The sequence below is a fragment of the Ammodytes marinus genome (assembly GCF_949987685.1).
Source record: "Ammodytes marinus genome assembly, chromosome: 1".
NCBI lineage: Eukaryota > Metazoa > Chordata > Actinopteri > Uranoscopiformes > Ammodytidae > Ammodytes > Ammodytes marinus.
The window spans coordinates 26,940,553-26,960,872 of record NC_137230.1 but is presented as its reverse complement, the minus strand read 5'-3'; the positions used below and the strand labels follow the sequence as shown (position 1 = coordinate 26,960,872).

Here is a 20,320-nt window from a genome sequence, read left to right as displayed (position 1 = left end):
ATTAAGAGACACATTTCTGAAAATATAAAGATGTTCCAATTTCTGAAATCCCACCTTCTCCTTCAGCACACTCAGCTTCTGTGTGAGGTCGACAACTTCTGTTTTCAACTCAGAGCACTGTTTCTCTGAGCTACTGCATTTACTGGAAACATTCTCAAGCTGCAGAAGAAAAATAAATAAATAAATTAACTACTGCTGAATATTAGACTGTGACAAATTAGAAGCAAAAAAAGTCTTACAGTGTGCTCAGTCTGAAGTAGCCTGTCGGACACCTCTTTGTACTGAATTTCTTTTTCATTCAAAGATTCTCGCAGGCTGTTGATGAGCTCAAGTTTCTCAGACGTCTTGGCCAGCGTATTTTCCTTCTCGATGAGTGAGCTTTCTAGGCACTCCTGTGTGTCACTCAGTCTAAAAAACATAAACATACCAGTCAAATGAAGCTCAGCTAAAATATTAACCACTTAGAAAATACATATATCAAATACCAGCATATATGCAGCACTTATCAGGCAAATATCAGAGAACAATGCCCAAGTCCTTCTCGTGCTTTGGTGCATGTTTTCTCGCCGGTTATTGATCGGCATTAATGAGCTAAATGCACAAGACAAAATTGAAAGACTTGTCAAATGTAAAAATGGGACTGTTAGAATAGAAAATCTAATTTTGAGACTTAGACAAAAATGAATCATTTGGCTAATGATACCCATTAAAATGAAAATGCAAGCGCAAGTGCCATAATGTTAAATATAAGCATCTTCTAACTGCTGAACAATAGTCAACTTGCCTGTGGTTATGCACAACAATTATATTCCACAGCCTCCTCTCACATAAAGTGAAAATAGGTTATTTTTATTCTTTTAGTTATATTGGAGAAAAAGAGCAATAATAAGAGTTGATTTCACTGGGTGAAATTGACCACAGAGACTACACTGTGTAATGGACAATGTACAGCGTACGGGTCACTCTTAAGAAATAAAGACCGACAAGGTGAACAGGAGTCCTATGCGTAGTAGAGGGCTCTTGAATACCTTGAAGGTATTTATTTCTCGAGAGTGAATCGTTCGCTAAACATTATCCTGCTTTTATTACATGGCTAATAACTAAATGACGCAAAATGCTGATTTAAGTTTGATTTAATTGATTTAGAAACGTTTGATTACTGACGGTTAGTCCGCTATGGTCGGAACTTCCACAATAGCAAAGTTAACTATATAAATATGAGGCCAAACTAACTCATGTCATCTTGACTGGAGTCTTTTCAGACATTAACCATGACTCCAACGTTCCCTATTCCCCACATACATTCAAAGTCATGTTGAAAAAGTATCCCATTGTTTTGTGAAGGAGTAGTAGCTCTAACTTTTTGAAGACATCTGTCAAGTGATTGATATTATAGGAAATGATCGCTTAAAACAATGACGTAGGCCCTTAGCAACTGTCATTATCCTTGACTGGAAATAGATTATGGCAGAATGCCGTGACCAATCAGAACACAGGATTCATCAGAGCCAAGTAATAAATGGACTTAGAAAAATAAGCCCTTCTGTTGTGAAATATAAAGTAAAGGGGATGACCTGAACTTTTGCCACATTTATGCATTTCTGATTTTTTTTCTGCTGTATGGTGTAATATACCTGTTTATAAAACGGAGACATATCGTGAAGGGTGTATCAATGTTGTAGGAGAAGAAGTAAAAACGAAATGACTGAATTTCTCTGAAACTCTCCAGATGTAATGCTTGGTCTCCAAGCTATTATAATAGTTGCCTTCGTTTTTTTGTCTTTGAAACAATGAAACCTAAATGAACATAAAGATAGACACTACTGGTTGAATAATTCCTTCTTATTTGAAAAGGAATGTGTGTAGATTCGATAAATTACATTTCTGTATCCTGATGCATATTTTAATGTAATTTAGCACACTCAGTTAGCAGAACAGATTTCTCCTTTGAAATAATATCTTACCCTCTCAGCTGTTCGTTGAGACTGTTAACCAGTAGCTGATGTTTCTCTGAATCTCTACTCTGTTGACTTCTGACGCTGGCAAGTTGGCTCTGTAGTTTCTCAGACTCATTCTGTGGTGGCAGAAGAATAAAGATAAATATGCACAGATTGAAATGATGAAAGCTTTCTTAATGCACTGCATGAAGACATTCTCACTGCAAACAGACGAGGACGACAGCAGACCCGCTGGAGAACAGAATCAAGGAAGACTTTTACTTAATGTTCACCGTTGTTTTCGTAGTACCATCTGTATCTCTAACATTAATATATATTTATCTCACCCATTCATGTGGTAATATTTGACATTCACCATTTCGACATTTACGTAGTTAAGCAGTGAAGTGTGATTTACGACACCCAGTGAGTCTGCCACAGAACACTTTCTTAAAACACAATTTGAAAAACAGAATGAGTCCAAGATTAGGCAAGCACATCACACTATTAGATGTCACCGCCAGAGGTGCTGTCTAGCGCACACATACTATATGAGAGACCCACACACCTGAGGGACCCAAAATGGCTGCTCATCTTCATCTACATCAAACGTCACCTGTGTTAGAAGGGTTTGTTACAAAATCCTAGTCCTCGGGGGGGAAACATGCAATTGACTCATCAGTAGGTAAGTAATGACTGCATTTCCAGTGTGAGTACAAAACAGTATTTAAAAAAAATAAAAATAAAAATGGTTGTCTTAACCCTGGTTGCTACGAGATTGTGTGAGGTTACCTGTAATGTCTCTATGCGGGCTTGCAGCTGCAGGCGATCCTCCAGATCTTGACAGCGCTCCTCCAGGCTCAGTATCTGCTCCTGCAGTTGGTTCCTTTCCAGCTCGAGCTCCTCCACAACTGATCGCAAACCACCTGGAATCATTAGCAAAAAGAATATGAGGATGTGGAAGAACACATAAAAGCCAGTGACAAATAAAGACCATTGAGGGGAGATGGAATGACCAATACTCTTAAAAGGAAAAATTCAGTGTAACATACATTTCTACTGCGTTCATTTTATCAGTAGAAAATAAAACTCATGTAATACTCACCACTGTTTCTCTATTTACAGTAGTACTGTTTACATTCTCTCATTCATTCTGCTGTTTTTTTTTCAGGCACTATTAGCATTAATGAAACTCAACACTTCCTGCACAGATGTTTAAAATAATTTACAATTTGAAAATTAGCCTGTAAATCCACCAAGTAGGGCAGGAGAGGTAAGGAGAATTAAAGGAACTACTACAATTCTACATTTCCAGTATTGGTTCAACTGGGGAAAAGATAAGGTAATACTCTTTAGGAAAAGTGAATCAGTGGGAAGCCAAGAGTGCATCTCTTATAAGCATGGGCTAAATAAAAGGATATACACTGCTATATTAATTAATTGAAAAACAGGATGTGAAATGCAATTCCAGGGCTCAAGGTTTACCACAACCAAAAAGTACATAATTCAATTTTCCATTAAAAACACAATTCTCCAATTATAATTGTCTTTTTTTTTGTTTCACTGGAGTCTCGATCTTGTTTGTATCATGTCTTTGTGGTCATGGACCGAAAATAAATATACTACTACTTCTACAACTACTAAAATTATTATTTGTAGATAATTGATAATGTATTTTTTGGTTTTGATGAGCAGCGGCTTGAAAGACGAGACGACAGAATTAGAGGAAATGAAGTAAAAGGAGTGGAACATGCAAACAATGAATAAACAAAACTTACCACAGATGGAGTCTGGCCACCTACAGTTATATGATCTCACAAAGATTTAGTGCATCCAGTGGACTAATCCAACAAACACTAGCCAGCTCAACCAGCATGCACTTGTCGAAAGAAAATACTTTAAACTGATAAAAATGCAAACCAATGAATGAGTGTCTTACTCTTGGGATTACAATATCAGCTGTCCCAGAGTTATTTTGAGTTACTGGAGAATAGCTTGCATTCAGGCTCCTACAATGTGACCCAGCAAATGCGTCCACAAATAGAAACGAAGGCAAGCTGAACAAAGCTAATCGGTTCAGTATGTTGAACACAATAACCCAATAGAGATAACCCAGGTCTCGCTTGCACAATATTGGCAGGTTAGATGAAAAAAGACAAACTCAACCAACAGCCACAATCCAACACTCAACAAAAAACGTTTGGAATGTTATGGTTAAAAAAACAAAATATAAACCCACCAACTTAAGTTTCCCAATGTAGTGTGCAGACGACCATGTGCATGCTAGTGTAAACTGTCTAGCGGGTCTCACACCTGTGTCAGGAGTACTGTACTCGGGCCACCAACCTCCCATGTTCTCTCCCTCCATCGGGGTCGTGCTCTCAGATGTGCTTCGCTGGTCCTGAAATTGGGCCTGCCCAGCAAATTCAAAGTCCTCCTGCAAGTGGGATACACTTATTGAAGCAGGGCAGTGACACGTTATAAATCAGCAATTATTTAAAGATAGAGTAGGTCCAGCTTTCTTCTTAATCTACAGACATAGGTCAAACTCTCAAGTCTGAAAATGGACATATGAAAAATTCAGATGATAATGCAAAGCAACAGGATGTTCTGACTGTGAAGCTTACTTCAGCAGGAAAAAGTTAGTTTTTCGCATTAATATACAGATACAGGTTTGTTTGGGCCAAGTTTGAATGTGTGGCGTGTGTCCTCCTACCTGCAGGCTTCGATGAGCTGGAGCTGCCATCTTCTTGGCCCTGTGTTGGCCGAGCCCCCGAGCTTGAGCCAGCTCCTCCTCCAACTCCTGCTGCCGAGAGGCCAGTGCTGGATCGGAGCAGCCAGGAAAGAACCAGTCATCCTCAATCAGTTTTGTGCCACAGGTAAAGGGGGAGTTTGGTTGGATCGAGAATGTATTTATGGATGGGAGGTGGTGATAAAATGGGTAGGACAGAATCATGGCAGTTGGAAAGAAGATATGTTTTGAAGATAGAATGACTGAAATGAAGAATAGTTAAGTGTGCTGGCAGTGATTGGTGTTGGTGGTTTTGGTGAATAGGGAGATGAGGCACTTTCAACACCATTCATGAATGTTGTAACATAGAAAACAGTTTCATCCAAAAGTGAAAGTAACAATAGAGACAGACTGTAAGCGACGCATGGAGACAGAGATTGAGAGAATAAAGGATGGAGAGAGATAAAGTTACTCAAACTCCAGATATGTATGCTAACCACTTTAGTATTTGCATAAGGTATGTGGACCTGAGAAACACTTCAAAAGCAACATTCTGGTCAGAGCCATGCACACCTAATTTGCACAGCATAGGAACACAGCATTTTAATATGTGGGAGACTGGGAGTAAAAGCAGCTGTGGGAAGAAGGAGGGCCCATTTTCATGAGCCACGAGTAAAGGCAATGTTTTACCGCTGATTTTCAAACATGGAGACCAAACTGTTATTTAGAGCAACACTGAGCAGGTAGAGATATGAGGGATTTGGCTTTGGATATGGGTTTGGTTTAGGACGCAAGCAAGGCAATGCCAAACTAATTTGGCGAAACAAACGTCTTCCCATCTGTTTTGTGACAACAGGCTGATGTGATGTGAACAGGAGGGAAAAGAGGGGCAGAGCAAAGCAAAGGGTGGGGCAGAAATAGAAAATTAGTTAAGTGGGGTTTTTTCAGTGGTCAGTGTGGGTTCAGTGAGTGAGCAGGGTTAAGCAAAACGGCATGTTAGATGCATGTTCTATAATTTAGAACATGCATCAAGACTGGGTAAGACTATCTACACTATTTCTGAAGAATAAAACAAGTCTAAAGCAGAATAGAGCCAGTCACAGACTTGGTATTTCAACCCACACTGACCACAGCAGCAGGGATTATATATAGAGGATGATAGAACAGGAGAAACACACATATTATTTATAAAGCCAAAATAAATCTTGCTGGTTTCCAGCAGGATTTTTCTTTGTTCAATGCCTGATGATGCCATGCAGCACACATTTCTGATATTGGATGCTTTTAGTGAGAACAACAAAGCATACAGAGTCAGAAAGCTGAGTTCATATATGGCATGGATTTACTTCACTATGATTGAGGCCACCAACCTTTCAACAAAGAGGCCAATTATTTGATTAATTCATTAAAAATGAACACCTTTGCTGGTTAGCCCCTGTGAACCAGCTCTCCCTTTACGTTATGGCTTTATAAATAATATAAAGGACACTGTAACAAATAGTTTTTGGGGCCCAGCTCTGGCAAACATATTGTGGGGTGCAGCTGCAAACAGGAAAAGCAAAAGCTCAGCAGGTATGCTGTGGTAATGTTAGTGAAGTTGACATGTCTTAAAGCAATCAATAAGCTCCAACTTATTACCTTTTACCCAATAAAAAGCATGCATGCCATTGTCACCCTTAAAGCCACACCAGAAATACTTGTGTACAAGACTCATTTCCACTTAAGCAGTAAGCCTGTAACTACAGCAGTAGCACCAGAAATAATAGAAATAGGAATGATTGGACCAAATGCAAAGGTTAAAAAGAGTCGTCTCTACTAACTAGGTCGGAGAGGACATAAGAGTCAATGAAGGGTTAATGGTTGTCTGTCAGCGTCAGAAGAAATGGTGGTGGAGTGAGACTCCCAACTCGATAAAACTCTAGCGACAAATTGTCTGCTGTAGTCTTCCTGAAATAGTGCTAATTACTGATTGCTCTGAGATGGGCTGTGAGGCTTTTGAGTCTCATTATTCACACTAGGTTCATTAGTGTCAACTACACTTCATTGATTCAGTAATTTAACAGTAAGTGGCACACACAGCTAATCAAAATCAAAAGTTATAATTAATGTTAAAACGACCATTAGCCATTTTATTCTGAGCACAACTTTGTTTTATTTTTTAACTTAAAGAAGAGTATTTGTTGTGCATTATTCTTTTATAATAACAACAGTTGGTTCTAAAGCAGTGGTTCTCAAAGTGCGGCCCGCCGAAACGTATCTGACGGCCCGCATTTAATTATGAAAAAAATAAATAAAATAAAATATTTTTTTTTTATTGAAACGCACGGAGGGGATGCGTCCCCCGTAACAGTAAAAACAGTACATGGGTCGAAACACTTAAATATCCCTCCTAATTGTTTATATTCATTCCCCAATTATTAATAATAACACCCCTACAGTGGACTGTACCATCTTAAACTTGCCGACGTTCGGCTGACCTCTGCCTCTCGTTGCAGAAGGCTGGTCAGCCTCCCGCAGTGCAGCAGGCACATTACTGGATGCAGACCAATACATGTAAACTGTAAAGACGCAACCTGGCCATTGAAATGATTTCAGTTTTTTCAATTGTTTTCCTTCGTCGGCCCTCGGTCCAATGTTGGGTTCCTAAATTGGCCCTCAGCTATCAAAAGTTTGAGAACCCCTGGTCTAAAGGAATGATTGCAACGTGTTTGGGTAATCAAAGATTTGATTACTTGTACGACTCATTTCCTACCAGAAAGCTCTCACAAAATATCCGAAATAAACTAACTTTATAGATCCTATAGATTACTTCTATTCTACCTTTTGCACTATACATCGACAACGACATTCTGTATCAGTGTTATTGCGTGTGTGTGGAGACACAGAAACGGTTGTCAGTCTGACAAGGTAACACACATTAGACATCTTCCCAGAGTTAGTGCAAATCTAGTTTACACATCCCACCATAAAAGGAAACATGACCAGGATGTTAACACTGGATTAATAAAAAATATTTTAGTGTGGCCACACCAGAAATCAAGGGATGGGAAGAAATCAAAACAGTTGGACAGAAGAACGGAAAGGGGTAAGGGATGGAAAACAGAAAACACAGGAAAGGGAAGTAAGGAGAAACAAAATGGAAGTCTCTAAAGTGCCACCTGTCACTGTACTGCATGTAGCTCAGCCCAGCAAAAAGGCAAAACTCAGGGGAGCTGCAAGCAGTACAGTGAGCAGGATGTGCACCGGAGGTTTGGAGGAGCCTGCATGCACAAAACTGATGGGAAACTGTCTCTGTGGCTGCTCCCATCCATGGAGCAGGGGCTGGAGTGGGGGGGGCGGAGGTCCATGAGATGGGAGGCAGCAAAGGGCAAACCAAATGCTCACCAATAACAATGGATAAGAACGGGGGGGGGGGTGAAGTAAAAGAAAATGATGTTGAATCAGACAACAGAAGACATGTGGTAACAGTAAAACATAAACTCTAAATGTCTCTCTGCTAGAAAACATGGTTGTTGTTGTTGGTGGCTATGAATACAAGGACAAAATAAAAAAAGATTAACTGAAATGTACACTCAGTTGCCAGTTGATTAGGATTATTAAATATTATTGCGTTATACCGATGTGTTTCCAATACTTTGTCCATCACAATTTATATTTGTAAGGGTTAATATTAGAAACGCTGCAGGGTATAATACGATACAATTAAACAGGGCCACAAACTAAAGTATCCAAACTCAAGTTGAGTACATTTTATTTATACAGCTCAATATGACACATCACAAATGTGCCTAAGGAGACTTTCTTATCAGTACAGCATATGACACCCTCCGTCCTTAGCCCAGTTTGTTCGTACCAAACTAATTTGCCATTTAAATGAGTTAGCATCAGCCTTACCCTCTCTTTCCTCTTCCATGTTGCTAATGCGGAGGGTCATGGCAGTCTTCTCCTCCCTTGCCCGGTCCCTGGCACTGACTGCCTCAGATACCATCTCCTGCCACTCCAGCACCTGGCTCTGAGTGTCGTCAGCACTGCCAGACTCACTCGTCTGCGCCCAGGATGAACAGATAGTTAAAGGAGACCAACAATGAGCAGGTTTTATACAAAACAGGCAGATATAAAAAGAAAAAAGAAGAATCAGCCTGCATCTCTGACCTGGGAGGCAGCCCTCTTGGTGAACTGCTCCAGGTCTGCTTGTAGTGTCCTCTGTTGCTCCTCATATATAACCAGCTTATTTTCCAGCATTTCTAGCAGAAAACATCAAACACACAATGATATCATTCTGGCATCAAAGCTACCAATGCTAAGACCTGCAAATAAAATGTGCTCTGTCTGCTGATGTTTCTTCTAGACTTATACAAAAGCAGAAGCCAATCAGGTTTGATTGTGGTACCATTCTTTGCTTTGAGCTCCTCATATTGCTCCACTTTCCAGAGGTTCTCCTCTCTCTCCTCCTCCAGCTCTGTGATACGACTGCGCAGAGCAGTCAGGTCTGGGGGGGCAACTCCGGCCTAGAGTGGAAAAAGCATGCACCATTATTTATTACCACCTATCTCCCCTTTTTTTAACTGTCAGACTTTTTGATTTGTTTAATATAACAAGGGAACATTGTCACACAGGTCAAATGTTCTGTTATTCATTGGATGAATTAAAAACTTTTAATGGCACATTTATATGCATTTGGATATAAAGGGTTAATTTCAATTAGTAAAACAATAAATAACAACAAGATATCCCTAGAAAGGATCATAATAACTTAAAAGATAGAAATTGAAATCTTAACATTTTGCCATCTCACCTGGCTTTTCTTCAACTCCTCCTCCAACTGTCTTATCCGGGTTTTGGACCAGGCTTTCATTTTCAGGAACTTGGCCTCGGATCTGCTGGCTTCCTCAGTTTTTTGTTTTGCTTGGGCTGTGAAAAATGACAAGATGCAGATAAACATGCTTTGTAATCAAGTCTTCACATATTTACATTTGGCCTTAGTTTCAATAGGGCTCATTATTAATTTTATTAAATCAGATTGTTTATAATTTTACATATTACAAAATGTACATTTTTATTAACAAAGAAGACGGACTAGAAAAATCTAAACGTAGAACAACCAACCTTCCAGTTCAGCTACTCTTTGGACAGAGGCTGGTTCTGTGGACATGTTTCCACTGCCTGGAGCCTCCTGATTGGCCGGTGGTGGTTCTGCTAGCGAGGCCCTCCTCATCTCCTCCAGCTGCCCCAGCAGATCCTGCTGCGTTTGGGTCATCTGCGCCTCATGCTGCTTTGTGATTCGCTGCACCTCCGCCTGCTGCTTCTCCATCAGGTCGCGGAGTTGTGCTCGCATCACATGTTTCTCTGCATCCATCTTGGATTCCAGGCTCTCGCGTTCAACTTGTACACGCCGCAGCCGCTCAATAAGCTCCTGTGTGGAGCGAAGGACAAAGAGACAGGATGGTTGATAACATAACAAAACAAATATTTAAAAAACAAAAACATTATTACAATAGATGTTGTTTGGTTCCTGACCTTTATCTGTTGGTCCCTGCCATCCACCTCTCCCTGGAGAACATCAATGACCTGGGTCTTACCCAGCAGCACCTCCTCCTTCTCATAGAGCTTCTGTTTCAGAGCCTTCAACAGCTGACGAGGAGAAATCAAGGAAGTGTTTAACATTACCTAACCAACCAAGTATTATTTCTATGATATCCACCACCCACTGCCTCAACATCAACACAGTCACACGGGTTTAAAGATACTTAAATCAAACATATAATGTAATTCTATGTGTTGCATAGAGTCATGTGGCTACAGCAGTAACCACCTGTGGTGAGGCACTCTTTGGTTTCCTTTATACAGAATAACATCTTTTAAGTGGTACAACATTGTACAAAAACAATATTACAAAAAGGAGATACAGGATTCTGTTAACTCACAGAAGTGCTTCCTCACTGATATATTTAGAAACGGGTGTTTTTCCTACCTGCTCCAAGTCTGCACTGGCATCTGACTTTGCTGCTAGCTTGAAGAGCTCCTGTTCGTGCATCTGGCTGATCTCCGACAGCTGGGTATCTTTCTGGATAATGATGTCTTTAAACGTCTGGATCTAAATACAAACACAGGGCCCCATCATCAGACATAAGATGGCAATACTTCTCATAGCAAATATAGACCGAATCAAACTCTACAATAGAAGCAAAGCACTGGAGACCTACATTCTGTTTGTACATGCTCTCCTTCTGAATGTACTGCTCCTTCTCTGTGGCCAGCAGCTCTTTCAGGCTGTCTGTCTGCTCCTGCAGCAAGCTGTAGCTCTCGTCAGCTTCTCCCACCTTCCTGGTCAGACTCTGCACCAGCAGCTGCAGCTCCTGCATCGCTCCACCGTCCTCTGCCACCTGAGAAGGTAAAACACTGTTGATTGACAATATACCACACAGAGAGTGGGGTATGCTCTAAACGTGGATTGCCTTTTGGGTTGAATTTAAATGAACGACTGCCTGAGCATACTGTATCCTCTGTTGAATGTTGATATTTATCGTGTCTGAATCTCAAGATGTGGAAAACGTTGGCTTTGTTCGAAAAGCCCTACTAACGTCCTAATCACACTAATTTTGACATCAATTTGAGTATTTTGTGGTTATGTATGCGAGTTTGTTCAGGCGAGAAATGCCCGGATGAGTACTTACTTCCGGGAATATTTTGTGTATGGATCAATAGGTTACTTTTCCTACACAACCGCCCCACAATGCATTGCGTCTTTTCAAACAACAAAGAAGTTTTTTTTTTAATTCTTTATTGCTTCTGTATACTTCAGTGTAAATGGTCCGAGGAGCCTTGCATACACAATCGATCATTAAGTAGAGAGTATGTAGTATATATATGTTGAGTATGTAGGAGGGAGGAGGTTAGTAGGGCTTTTCAAAAACACAGCCAAAATGTGGCAAAAATTACACTACAATCATGTGATGTGTATGACCTTATGCTGTGGTGAAGGTGGGGCGGGCTGGTCTCCTCCCAATGCTGTTTGCAGGTGAACAATATAAGCTTCTTTTTCTCCCAGCTTCCTGTCTCTCTCTGTCAGCATGGCGTCCATTTCCTCGCCTCGCTGCCGCTGGGACTCCACCTCCATCCTCTAGAAGAAGAGAGTTATGCTCCTCATTAGAGAAATGAAAACAGATTTCTATGGCTGCTTGCCTATCACTCTGTAAATGTATACATTACCACCTTAGTCATTTTAACCCTACAAACTATGCCAGAAGGCAATTTATAAAAAAGATAATAAAGAAACACACACATAAATAAGAATTTAAGAAGTCAAACTAATTCAAAAAGAATATAACGATAAGGTTAAATAACATAAAACAGTGCAGTGCAAGTTATGAATGAATACTGTCGGATTCAAAAAATTTAACAGAAGTGGTTTTGAAAGAGAAGAAGTGTGAGTTGGAACAGATAACCAAAGCCATAATACCAATAGCATTGCTTCTAAACAAGCTTATGATGAAAAGGAATCAATTTTCTTTAAATGGGAGACTTGAAGGTACCTTGTTTTCCAGTTCCTTCTCTCTTTGTGCGAGCTGCTGTTCAAGTTCCTCCACCTTCTTCTTAAGCAAGACAATCTTGCCTCGACTGGCTTGTTCACTTCCTCCTTCTGATGACCCCTAAAAGGAAACAAATAGTCAACACTTTATAATCCAGCACGCATTGGACTACATTGCCAGAAGAACAGAAACACAAAAAAAAAAAAATCTGATATATTAGCCATAACGACTTAATAAGCAATGTTACATGTGCTTTATAGGGACACTGCATCAGAGCCTTTCTGCCAATGAGTGGATTAAAAACTGATTTACTGCCAAATTAGAATTACCATTCAGAATATTTTTTTGTTAAAATAAGACACACATTGGTTAGGTTAAGGGAATTTACATGGTACTTACTGTAATTCACATGTGTTGCCGTACAAGCATGAATGTGTGTGTGTGTGTGTGTGTGTTTGTTTCTGCCTAGTATACCTTTTTGCTGTGCGTTGGCGTGCCTTTTCCTCCATTTTGTTTCTTCAGCTCCTCCAGCTGTGCGTTGAGTGAGGTCACCTTGGCCTTGTTCTGGAGACGCAGCTTTGACAGCTTTGACTCACATGTCTCCTTCTCCACCTTAGTCCCAGACAAAATTGTATTTACCTCACGCTTGATGGAAAATAATTTACATGTTTCATTACATTATCAGCTGGAGCACACTGCAGAAACATTCCTTATTAGAGCAGTTCAGGAGATGCAGCCAAAAAGTGGACTTTGTACGTGTGAGATGTGTCTCCTAGAGTGATGATGAGTGTTCCTGTTTACACTCTCCTGTAACTTAACATTACAGCCACAATTTCACTGTGTCGTAATCCACATTCCTCTCTTTGTTATTGTGTAGTAGACTTTGACTTGGCCGTTTAATAGTTAACTAGATCCGGGTTTTTTTAACGGTGACTAACAGGAGCAGCTGCTGCAGCATGGCAAACTATTTTAGAGTTACTCATGTGAGCAACTGTGCCTGACTGTCTCAGTGAGAAAGGCCTTTGAGCATGGATTACTGCATTAAGTAGACAATAATTACATCAGAATACACAATTCATGTCACGGTATAATCACGGAATTATCATGTGTATTTTAGATACTGGGCGACTGAAGTTAACCAAAACCTCATTAACCCATTGATGACTATGGCAATCTAGGATGCATGTCTTCATGCCTGAGGGTTTTCTGAAAAAATTGTATGAATTGTAAAGTCTACCAAAACCTTAATATCTAAGCCTGTGTAGCACATAGAAACATGAAATAAAATACATTTAAAAGTTAAGGTTCACAAGTTTTATTTAAACATGCTCCCTTAGCGATTACAAACCAACACATTTTTCTAAAAATCGTCAAAATTAGATGGGGGAGAAAAAATAAATAATATAAAATATTTAAAAATAATGTGCTAAACAAGGTTATAATCCTGCTTCCTTTTAGCATGGATAGTAGTGACTGAGTGTGCAGTGGAGGGATAAAGATAGACAGATATAGGAAGGAGAAGATAGCTTTATTTTATTACTGAAAACTGAAACTTAACTATCGCCTGGCTGGGCTGAATTTGAGTTGGAGCAGCAAAATATAGCCTAAATTCATAAATATTGTTAATAAATAGATGCAATGTGTTGTGTGATTTTCGTCAGTAGCCTATAGTAGACCTTGATTCTGCGCTCCGAACGCCACTAACTGTTCTGTAATACACTATCGCCGACACAGCTGGCGTATTTTTAGGGGGCCAAGCCCGAGCAGGAGCTGGGACCGCGTTTTGCAGAGCAACGCGGTTCCCAAGCCCTGATGGGCAGGGAACCCTATTGTTTTTCCTGCTTCTCTCCACCCCAGAATGTCTGTCCAATGAATTAATGACCTCAGATCACGTGTGGTTTTGCTTCGTAATGCTGGTTCACTTGCAAAAGGGGCAATATGAAAGTGGACCACACCAAACAAAAAAATCTAAACTCTATTTGGTCTGGACCAAAGCAAGTGAACTAGCGGACTTTCCCTGTGTGAATACACCCTAAAACTCTTCAGAACCATTGTGCTTGGATTTAGTGTTGTTGCAGTTCATTTTGTTACAGCAATATTCTGAGCATCATGGTCAAACAAAGTGCACTTTCATTCAGATAATATGCAACTAGCAAATGAGAGATATTGATACTGAAGACAACAGTCGGCACATTTTGTGTCATGGTGTAGAAGATAAACACAGATATGTGACTATTTAACACATGTGATCTAACATACTGGCATATGTTATAGGCCATTGTGTACTGAAGAAAAGGGTCTCTCCAGAACCCCTCTGACTATTATTGTAATACAACTTTTCGAAACAATGACTATGACTCTATTGATGATGTGACAGACCCTACACAAGTGCACTTTTGGTATAATGTGTAAAATGTTGCTCTTTTCCCCCTCTGTAGGTATTAAGTCAATAATCAGCTAATGTGTTTACTAAATGAAAATTAAGAACTTGTGAATACGGTGGAGACATAGTTCTCACCTTCAGTTGGTCATCTTTGGAGCGGAGAGCTGCATCCTTCTCCCTGATCAGCTCCTTCAGCTGAGTGACCAGCTGCTCAGTCTGTCCGAGCCGCTCGGCTATTTCTTCAACAGCAACCTCTCCTCCACCAGCGGCCCCATGTGGAGAGCCTGGGCCCTGGGAAACAGCAGAGAAGATTGGTCACTGTGTCAAACTGATCTGATTAGTACAGTAGACATTTGGATTATTCTTAATATTGGATTGGATTGCTGTTAATCTGAATGATGGAAGTGCAACATTTAATGCAATTTAAATTATTCTATGAAACATTGCATTCCTAGACCTCATATAGAGATAAGTTTAGGTGTTTGGAGTAAATGGGGGATTTAGGCTGGAGCAAGGGTTCCCCCCTCACAGGAAGTGTGAACTCATATTGTCTGGGTCAAAGCCCTGTGCTCAGCACTCTAACTAATTCCAGTCTATGTGTACATGGATCAGACTAACCCTAACCCTAGCCTTTGCTAAGTTTCCCTTGAGCTAATTCGATTGCTGGTAATAGTTAGGCTGCACAAGACAACATGAAACAATAAAAAAAAGCCTTTTTCTGAGAAAGATTGTCTGTACTAATTAATATGAATTGTCACTAGTACATTTCATTTGATCAATTAGTGTAGTGAAGTTTACATATGCATATGAGAACGGTTAGTTTTAATTCCAGACATTCAGTGACCTCAGTTTCAACAAAAGACCATCTTTATCAGGTCAGGAATCATAACATCCAGCATTTTTAAGAGGGTCATGTGACTCACTGTGACTGAACCATTCAAGTACTGAGAAATAAGCACATGCCATTTGTACTTACTACAGAGCCAGGCTCTCCCTCTTCGGCGGAAAACCACTTCAGCATGGTTTCAGTTTAGACCTGAAAAATAAAAATAAATACAAAAATACCAATGCACACGTTTTTCGTTACTACTGGTGTGTCATGTATGGTTTCTAAGGTATATTAGCATTTAGGAAATAACTGGACACTCTCAATCAAACTCATTCATCATTCATCTGACCTATTTCTGTTTTGAGTTTATGCTTGTCCACTGTGACTTGGCTAGTCAAAAATTCAAAACAATAAAGCTGCCACAGACGGTTTAACAATTCTGCCATCCCTATTTAAGAATAATACACTACTAGATTTCCATCTCATCAAAGATCCTGTTTAAAATAAATAAAATGTAGAGAGCAAGATGTTCTCAAAATGCTACTTCTACCCAGGGGGCAAAGTGATTTTATGGACATGGAGCGTTGTAAAAGGTTGTTCACCAAAAATGACATCTAGGACCTTCCACGATCACAATCTGGGTGGACAACCTTGTCAACAAGCTGCTGGAAAGCTACAGCGGGCCGACATAGCAAATCAGAACCACTGTTTAAGTGAATGGGGTGAATGGGGATGGGGTAATGGGGAATTTTTTGAACTTATAGATATCATTATGAAACTTTGCCAGTTGATTACTGACATTAAAACAAAAACTTTTTGTATTACAGTATTTTCCAAAATGTTTAAACAAATATGAAAAATCATCAATATCTTACTAATGATGCTACATTTGCATATCTGCAAAGCCCCAAAATCTAGATGTTGGAAGAAAACAAAGTCAATTTGTTTTTAAATTTTGAAAACAAAACAAGTGTCCAACTGCCTGAAGCCTTTCCTAATCACAGTTCAAATTTGATCAATAACCCATAGAAAATAACTTTTTTACACAGTTACATTTCATGTGCCATGGACCAAAAGTGTCCTTTTGGAGTCTAAAGCTGGTATTTTAGGAAACGGCTAGACATTCCCTTGGAAAAAACAGTGTAAAAAATTATTTTTCTATGGGTTATTGATCAAATTTGAACTGTGATTAGGAAAAGCTTCAGGCAGTTGGACAATTGTTTTGTTTTCAAAATTTAAAAACAAATTGACTCAGCTTTTGTCCAACATCTAGATGTTGGGGCTTTGCAGATATGCAAATGTACGCATCATTAGTAAGTTATTGATGATTTTTAATATTTATTAAAACTTTTTGGAAAATACTGTAATACAAAAAGTTGTTGTTTTAATGTCAGTAATCAACTTGCAAAGTTTCATAATGATATCTATAAGTTTAAAAAATTCCCTATTAGCCCACCCCCATTCGCTTAAACAGTGGTTCTGATTTGCTCTATGTCGGCCCGCTGTAGCTTTCCAGCAGCTTGTTGACCAGGTTGTCCACCCAGGTTGGGATCCTGGAAGGTCCTTGATATCATTTCTGGTGAACAACCTTTTACAACGCTCCATGTCTGTTTTTTTAAAAAAAGGGGTTTTGCCCCCTAGGTATTCACTCTCTATAATGGACCTTGTATGATAAATAATTTATAGAATCAGCAGCAAACACATAAGACATACCCAAAAACAAACAACCCAACTCATGAACATATGTAATGTTATGGTTGATAAAATAATACAGAAGGATGGCGGTTGAGCCTCCGAAGAGCAGAACTGCTTTTGCATTTAAATGAAAGAGCAGGTTAGCCCTTATAGAGTTGCAGGAAACACAAGACAACACTCGCTGCTTGTTCCTTTCTTGAATTATTTACAAGAATCCCAGCATAGCAGATAATAGATTAAAGGCGTACAGCCAGGCTTTCAGGCCATTTCATCAGGCAGTCTAACCCGCAGACCAGTGAAGTGACTGTTTGGATGTATGCCAGACAGGGAATCAAACATAATATTGCGGACTGCAGGGTCCGTTTCAGCAGCAGAAAGGCACAGGTGTGGCTCTTGAGACTTGTTTTAGCTTGTATGCCTACACCAAACAACCAGAAGACTAAACTGGCCACGACTTGAGGCCTGGTGTAGCACTGAGTACACCGACAGGGTGCATGTCATGATGAGCCAAATGCATTCAGCTTGATGAGCAGTCCAACCCATACCAAGAGAAATCAGGTCAAACTGGTTCTCTCACGCATACCACAGTAGACAACAGTAGGCTACCTTAAATTACATTGTAGCTAGCTATCCGGTACCTTTCCTGGATTTCCGAATCTATCGAGTTGTGTTCAATGTGTTTACGTAAATCACAAAATTAATTTACTGTTTTTTGTATGAGCAAATAGGGAAACAACATTCAAACTGCAAACAATCTAATGCAGAACCGTTCCAAAATAGTGATTGGATAAAGTTATATCATAATGATGTACTCTAAGGAATACATGAGATGGACAGATTTAAAGTGAAGAAAATAGCAAAAAGATACTGCAGACCGAGGCTAACATATGGGACAAAACATGCAACTATCTCGATCATTTTTGCTTGACATAATCGTAGCTTTCAAGAAAAATAAAGGACCGAAATACCCACTATGTATTGCTAACTGAGCAGGGGGAAATACTAATTTCAAACATAATATTGCTAACAGCCTAGCGTCACAAACAGTTGTATGTGGGAACCTGAGGTTTTGTCATTAGCTTAGTTAGCTTGCAACTGTGAATTTTATCCTGACTGTTCTGTACCACTGCTCATTTCATCCGCAAAGGCTTCACACTTCTACCAGGAGAAGGCCCCTTGTGTTGGGGTTGGCGTCGGTGAGTCGGCCAGTTATTTAACCAAATAACACTTTTGGCTCACGTTAATCCAGCTAGCTAACTTTGTCTTCAGCTATGTCGCTACATGCTAACTTAGCTAGCATTAAACTGCCTCTTGACTACCCACTTGGTAAATTACCTCGGTCCAGCAACTCACACCCGTTTAATACAACTTTTAAGTGCTTACTAGATTCACAGTTTCTTGAAGAATCCTCCCGAAGCATCTCAACGTAACAACAAAGTCCTAAGAAATTACATTGTATTCCATTTAGCGACGGGACAGAGATATGCAATGGTCACGTTTGTCAACAGACAACTGGGAGGAACCTGCGCATGCGTCATTCTGTCAGTCTGACATCCGGGCGGACACCGACTGTTGGCGTAAACTACCCATGCATGTATCCCATGCCATGTATGCATCACGTACATATTATAAAATGTATGCATTTGTACCATGATTTGTACCATATGAATAAATTATTAAATACATTACGTGCATTAAGGTCATGGAAATGGCTACACCTGTTAGAGCTTTACATACTGAAGTTATAGGCTAGCCTATTTGCACATCATAAGCTTGTTCTAATCATAGATAGTAGGCTATAATAAAGGTTATAATACTGTAAACTAAGTTAATACTAGGCTACTACAAAACTCCTGCACAATAATAGTTTTTCATTGTTGTGCATTTAATTACAACATCTCCAAGTGATAGCCTACTTGGGGATCACTAAAGACATGTTAGAATTCTGCGTTTAATATGCATTATTATATAAGGCTATATTATAAGGAACATTACATTGTTGTTGATTCTAGCTGCACTCTTACAAATGTGCACAGACATTGACACTCGAAATGTGTTCCTTTGTGGCGACTCTTCCTGCATGGATTTAACCTGTTTTACTAATCTCAGCCTTTAAGGCTCTTTGCCTAACACGTATGACATCCAATGGCTTCACAAACACTTGCTCAACCCCTCATACACACACACACACACACACACACACACACACACACACACACACACACACACACACACACACACACACACACACACACACACACACACACACACACACACAATGTTCCTTTGCTTTACTTCAAATGGGCTTAAGACTATGTCTCTATGGATCAGTGGGTGTCACAGTAAAGCCAAAGGACAAGCCCCTTAAATGCTAAAAATAGTAAGTCAGGTAAAATCCATATTGTAAGCTGACCAAAAAGCTGTGTTGACAGAGCACATTTTTCTTTTGATAAATGCAAGAATCAGGCTTATTAAGAAATTGCAGTAAATGGGCACCAATTATGTCCTAGAATCATTTAGAATATAATAATACAAATAGAAATCATAAACCCGCACACACGATTGTATGGTATTTGTTTATTGACAGTGGATATCAAATGTCAACTAATTATCATGGCTATCTGAAGACTCTTACAATTACATATATACACTGATGTACCTCACACATTACTCTCATGTTATCCACATGTCCTGCATTTGTGAACCTTATTTCATTTTCTTCATCAGTCATATTTAGAAGACCTCTTAGCAATAGTTAATACAAATACAAACAATAGTTCAGATAAAAAAAACATGGATGGGGCGCCTTTAGCTCAGTTGGTAAGGCGTCCCCCTCCCGGGCCGGGCCCAGCAGCAGACCCGGGTTCGATTCCCACCCGCGGTCGTTATCTGCATGTCACTCCCCTCTCTGCCCCATTTCACCTCTGTCTCTCTGCACTATCAATAAAGCATAAAAATGCCCAAAAAATATCTTTAAAAAAACAAAAAAAAAACATGGACATTCTGCGTTTTAAACCAGGCACACATTGAGAGAATGAATTGCAAAAACTTACTGTTAATGCATGTACTGATCTTTGTATTGACATCAAGACAACATGCCAAATTATTATTGACATTTCGCCCAACTTGATGTAATTTTGCTTACAATTTATTCAGGAATGGGTACTCAAAAACAGTACAATTCAAGTTTGAAGACATAAAATATGATACAAAACT

At 39.6% G+C, this 20,320-nt stretch overlaps 1 protein-coding gene across 3 annotated transcripts in view; it reads right to left on the bottom strand.

Annotated features, from left to right (window-relative positions):
* Positions 1 to 18,608, bottom strand: part of LOC307255303 (uncharacterized protein) — a 34,685-nt gene extending 16,077 nt beyond the window's left edge. For 2 of the 3 annotated variants that reach the window (XM_080033984.1, XM_080033986.1), the window contains exons 1-20: positions 18,488 to 18,608; positions 15,557 to 15,616; positions 14,716 to 14,871; positions 12,672 to 12,809; positions 12,201 to 12,317; positions 11,633 to 11,788; positions 10,872 to 11,051; positions 10,640 to 10,762; positions 10,186 to 10,299; positions 9,775 to 10,081; positions 9,464 to 9,579; positions 9,059 to 9,176; positions 8,821 to 8,912; positions 8,563 to 8,713; positions 4,654 to 4,760; positions 4,251 to 4,374; positions 2,730 to 2,863; positions 1,965 to 2,074; positions 240 to 408; positions 55 to 159 (exon numbers count right to left, since the gene is read on the bottom strand). In XM_080033984.1, coding sequence (XP_079890110.1) covers positions 55 to 159; positions 240 to 408; positions 1,965 to 2,074; positions 2,730 to 2,863; positions 4,251 to 4,374; positions 4,654 to 4,760; positions 8,563 to 8,713; positions 8,821 to 8,912; positions 9,059 to 9,176; positions 9,464 to 9,579; positions 9,775 to 10,081; positions 10,186 to 10,299; positions 10,640 to 10,762; positions 10,872 to 11,051; positions 11,633 to 11,788; positions 12,201 to 12,317; positions 12,672 to 12,809; positions 14,716 to 14,871; positions 15,557 to 15,601 — 2,562 coding nt within the window. In that variant the 5' untranslated portion in view covers positions 15,602 to 15,616; positions 18,488 to 18,608. The remainder of the gene's footprint in view (positions 1 to 54; positions 160 to 239; positions 409 to 1,964; positions 2,075 to 2,729; positions 2,864 to 4,250; positions 4,375 to 4,653; positions 4,761 to 8,562; positions 8,714 to 8,820; positions 8,913 to 9,058; positions 9,177 to 9,463; positions 9,580 to 9,774; positions 10,082 to 10,185; positions 10,300 to 10,639; positions 10,763 to 10,871; positions 11,052 to 11,632; positions 11,789 to 12,200; positions 12,318 to 12,671; positions 12,810 to 14,715; positions 14,872 to 15,556; positions 15,617 to 18,487) is intronic. The other variant, XM_080033985.1, reaches the window with a different exon arrangement.
* Between the last annotated feature and the right edge of the window lie 1,712 nt (positions 18,609 to 20,320).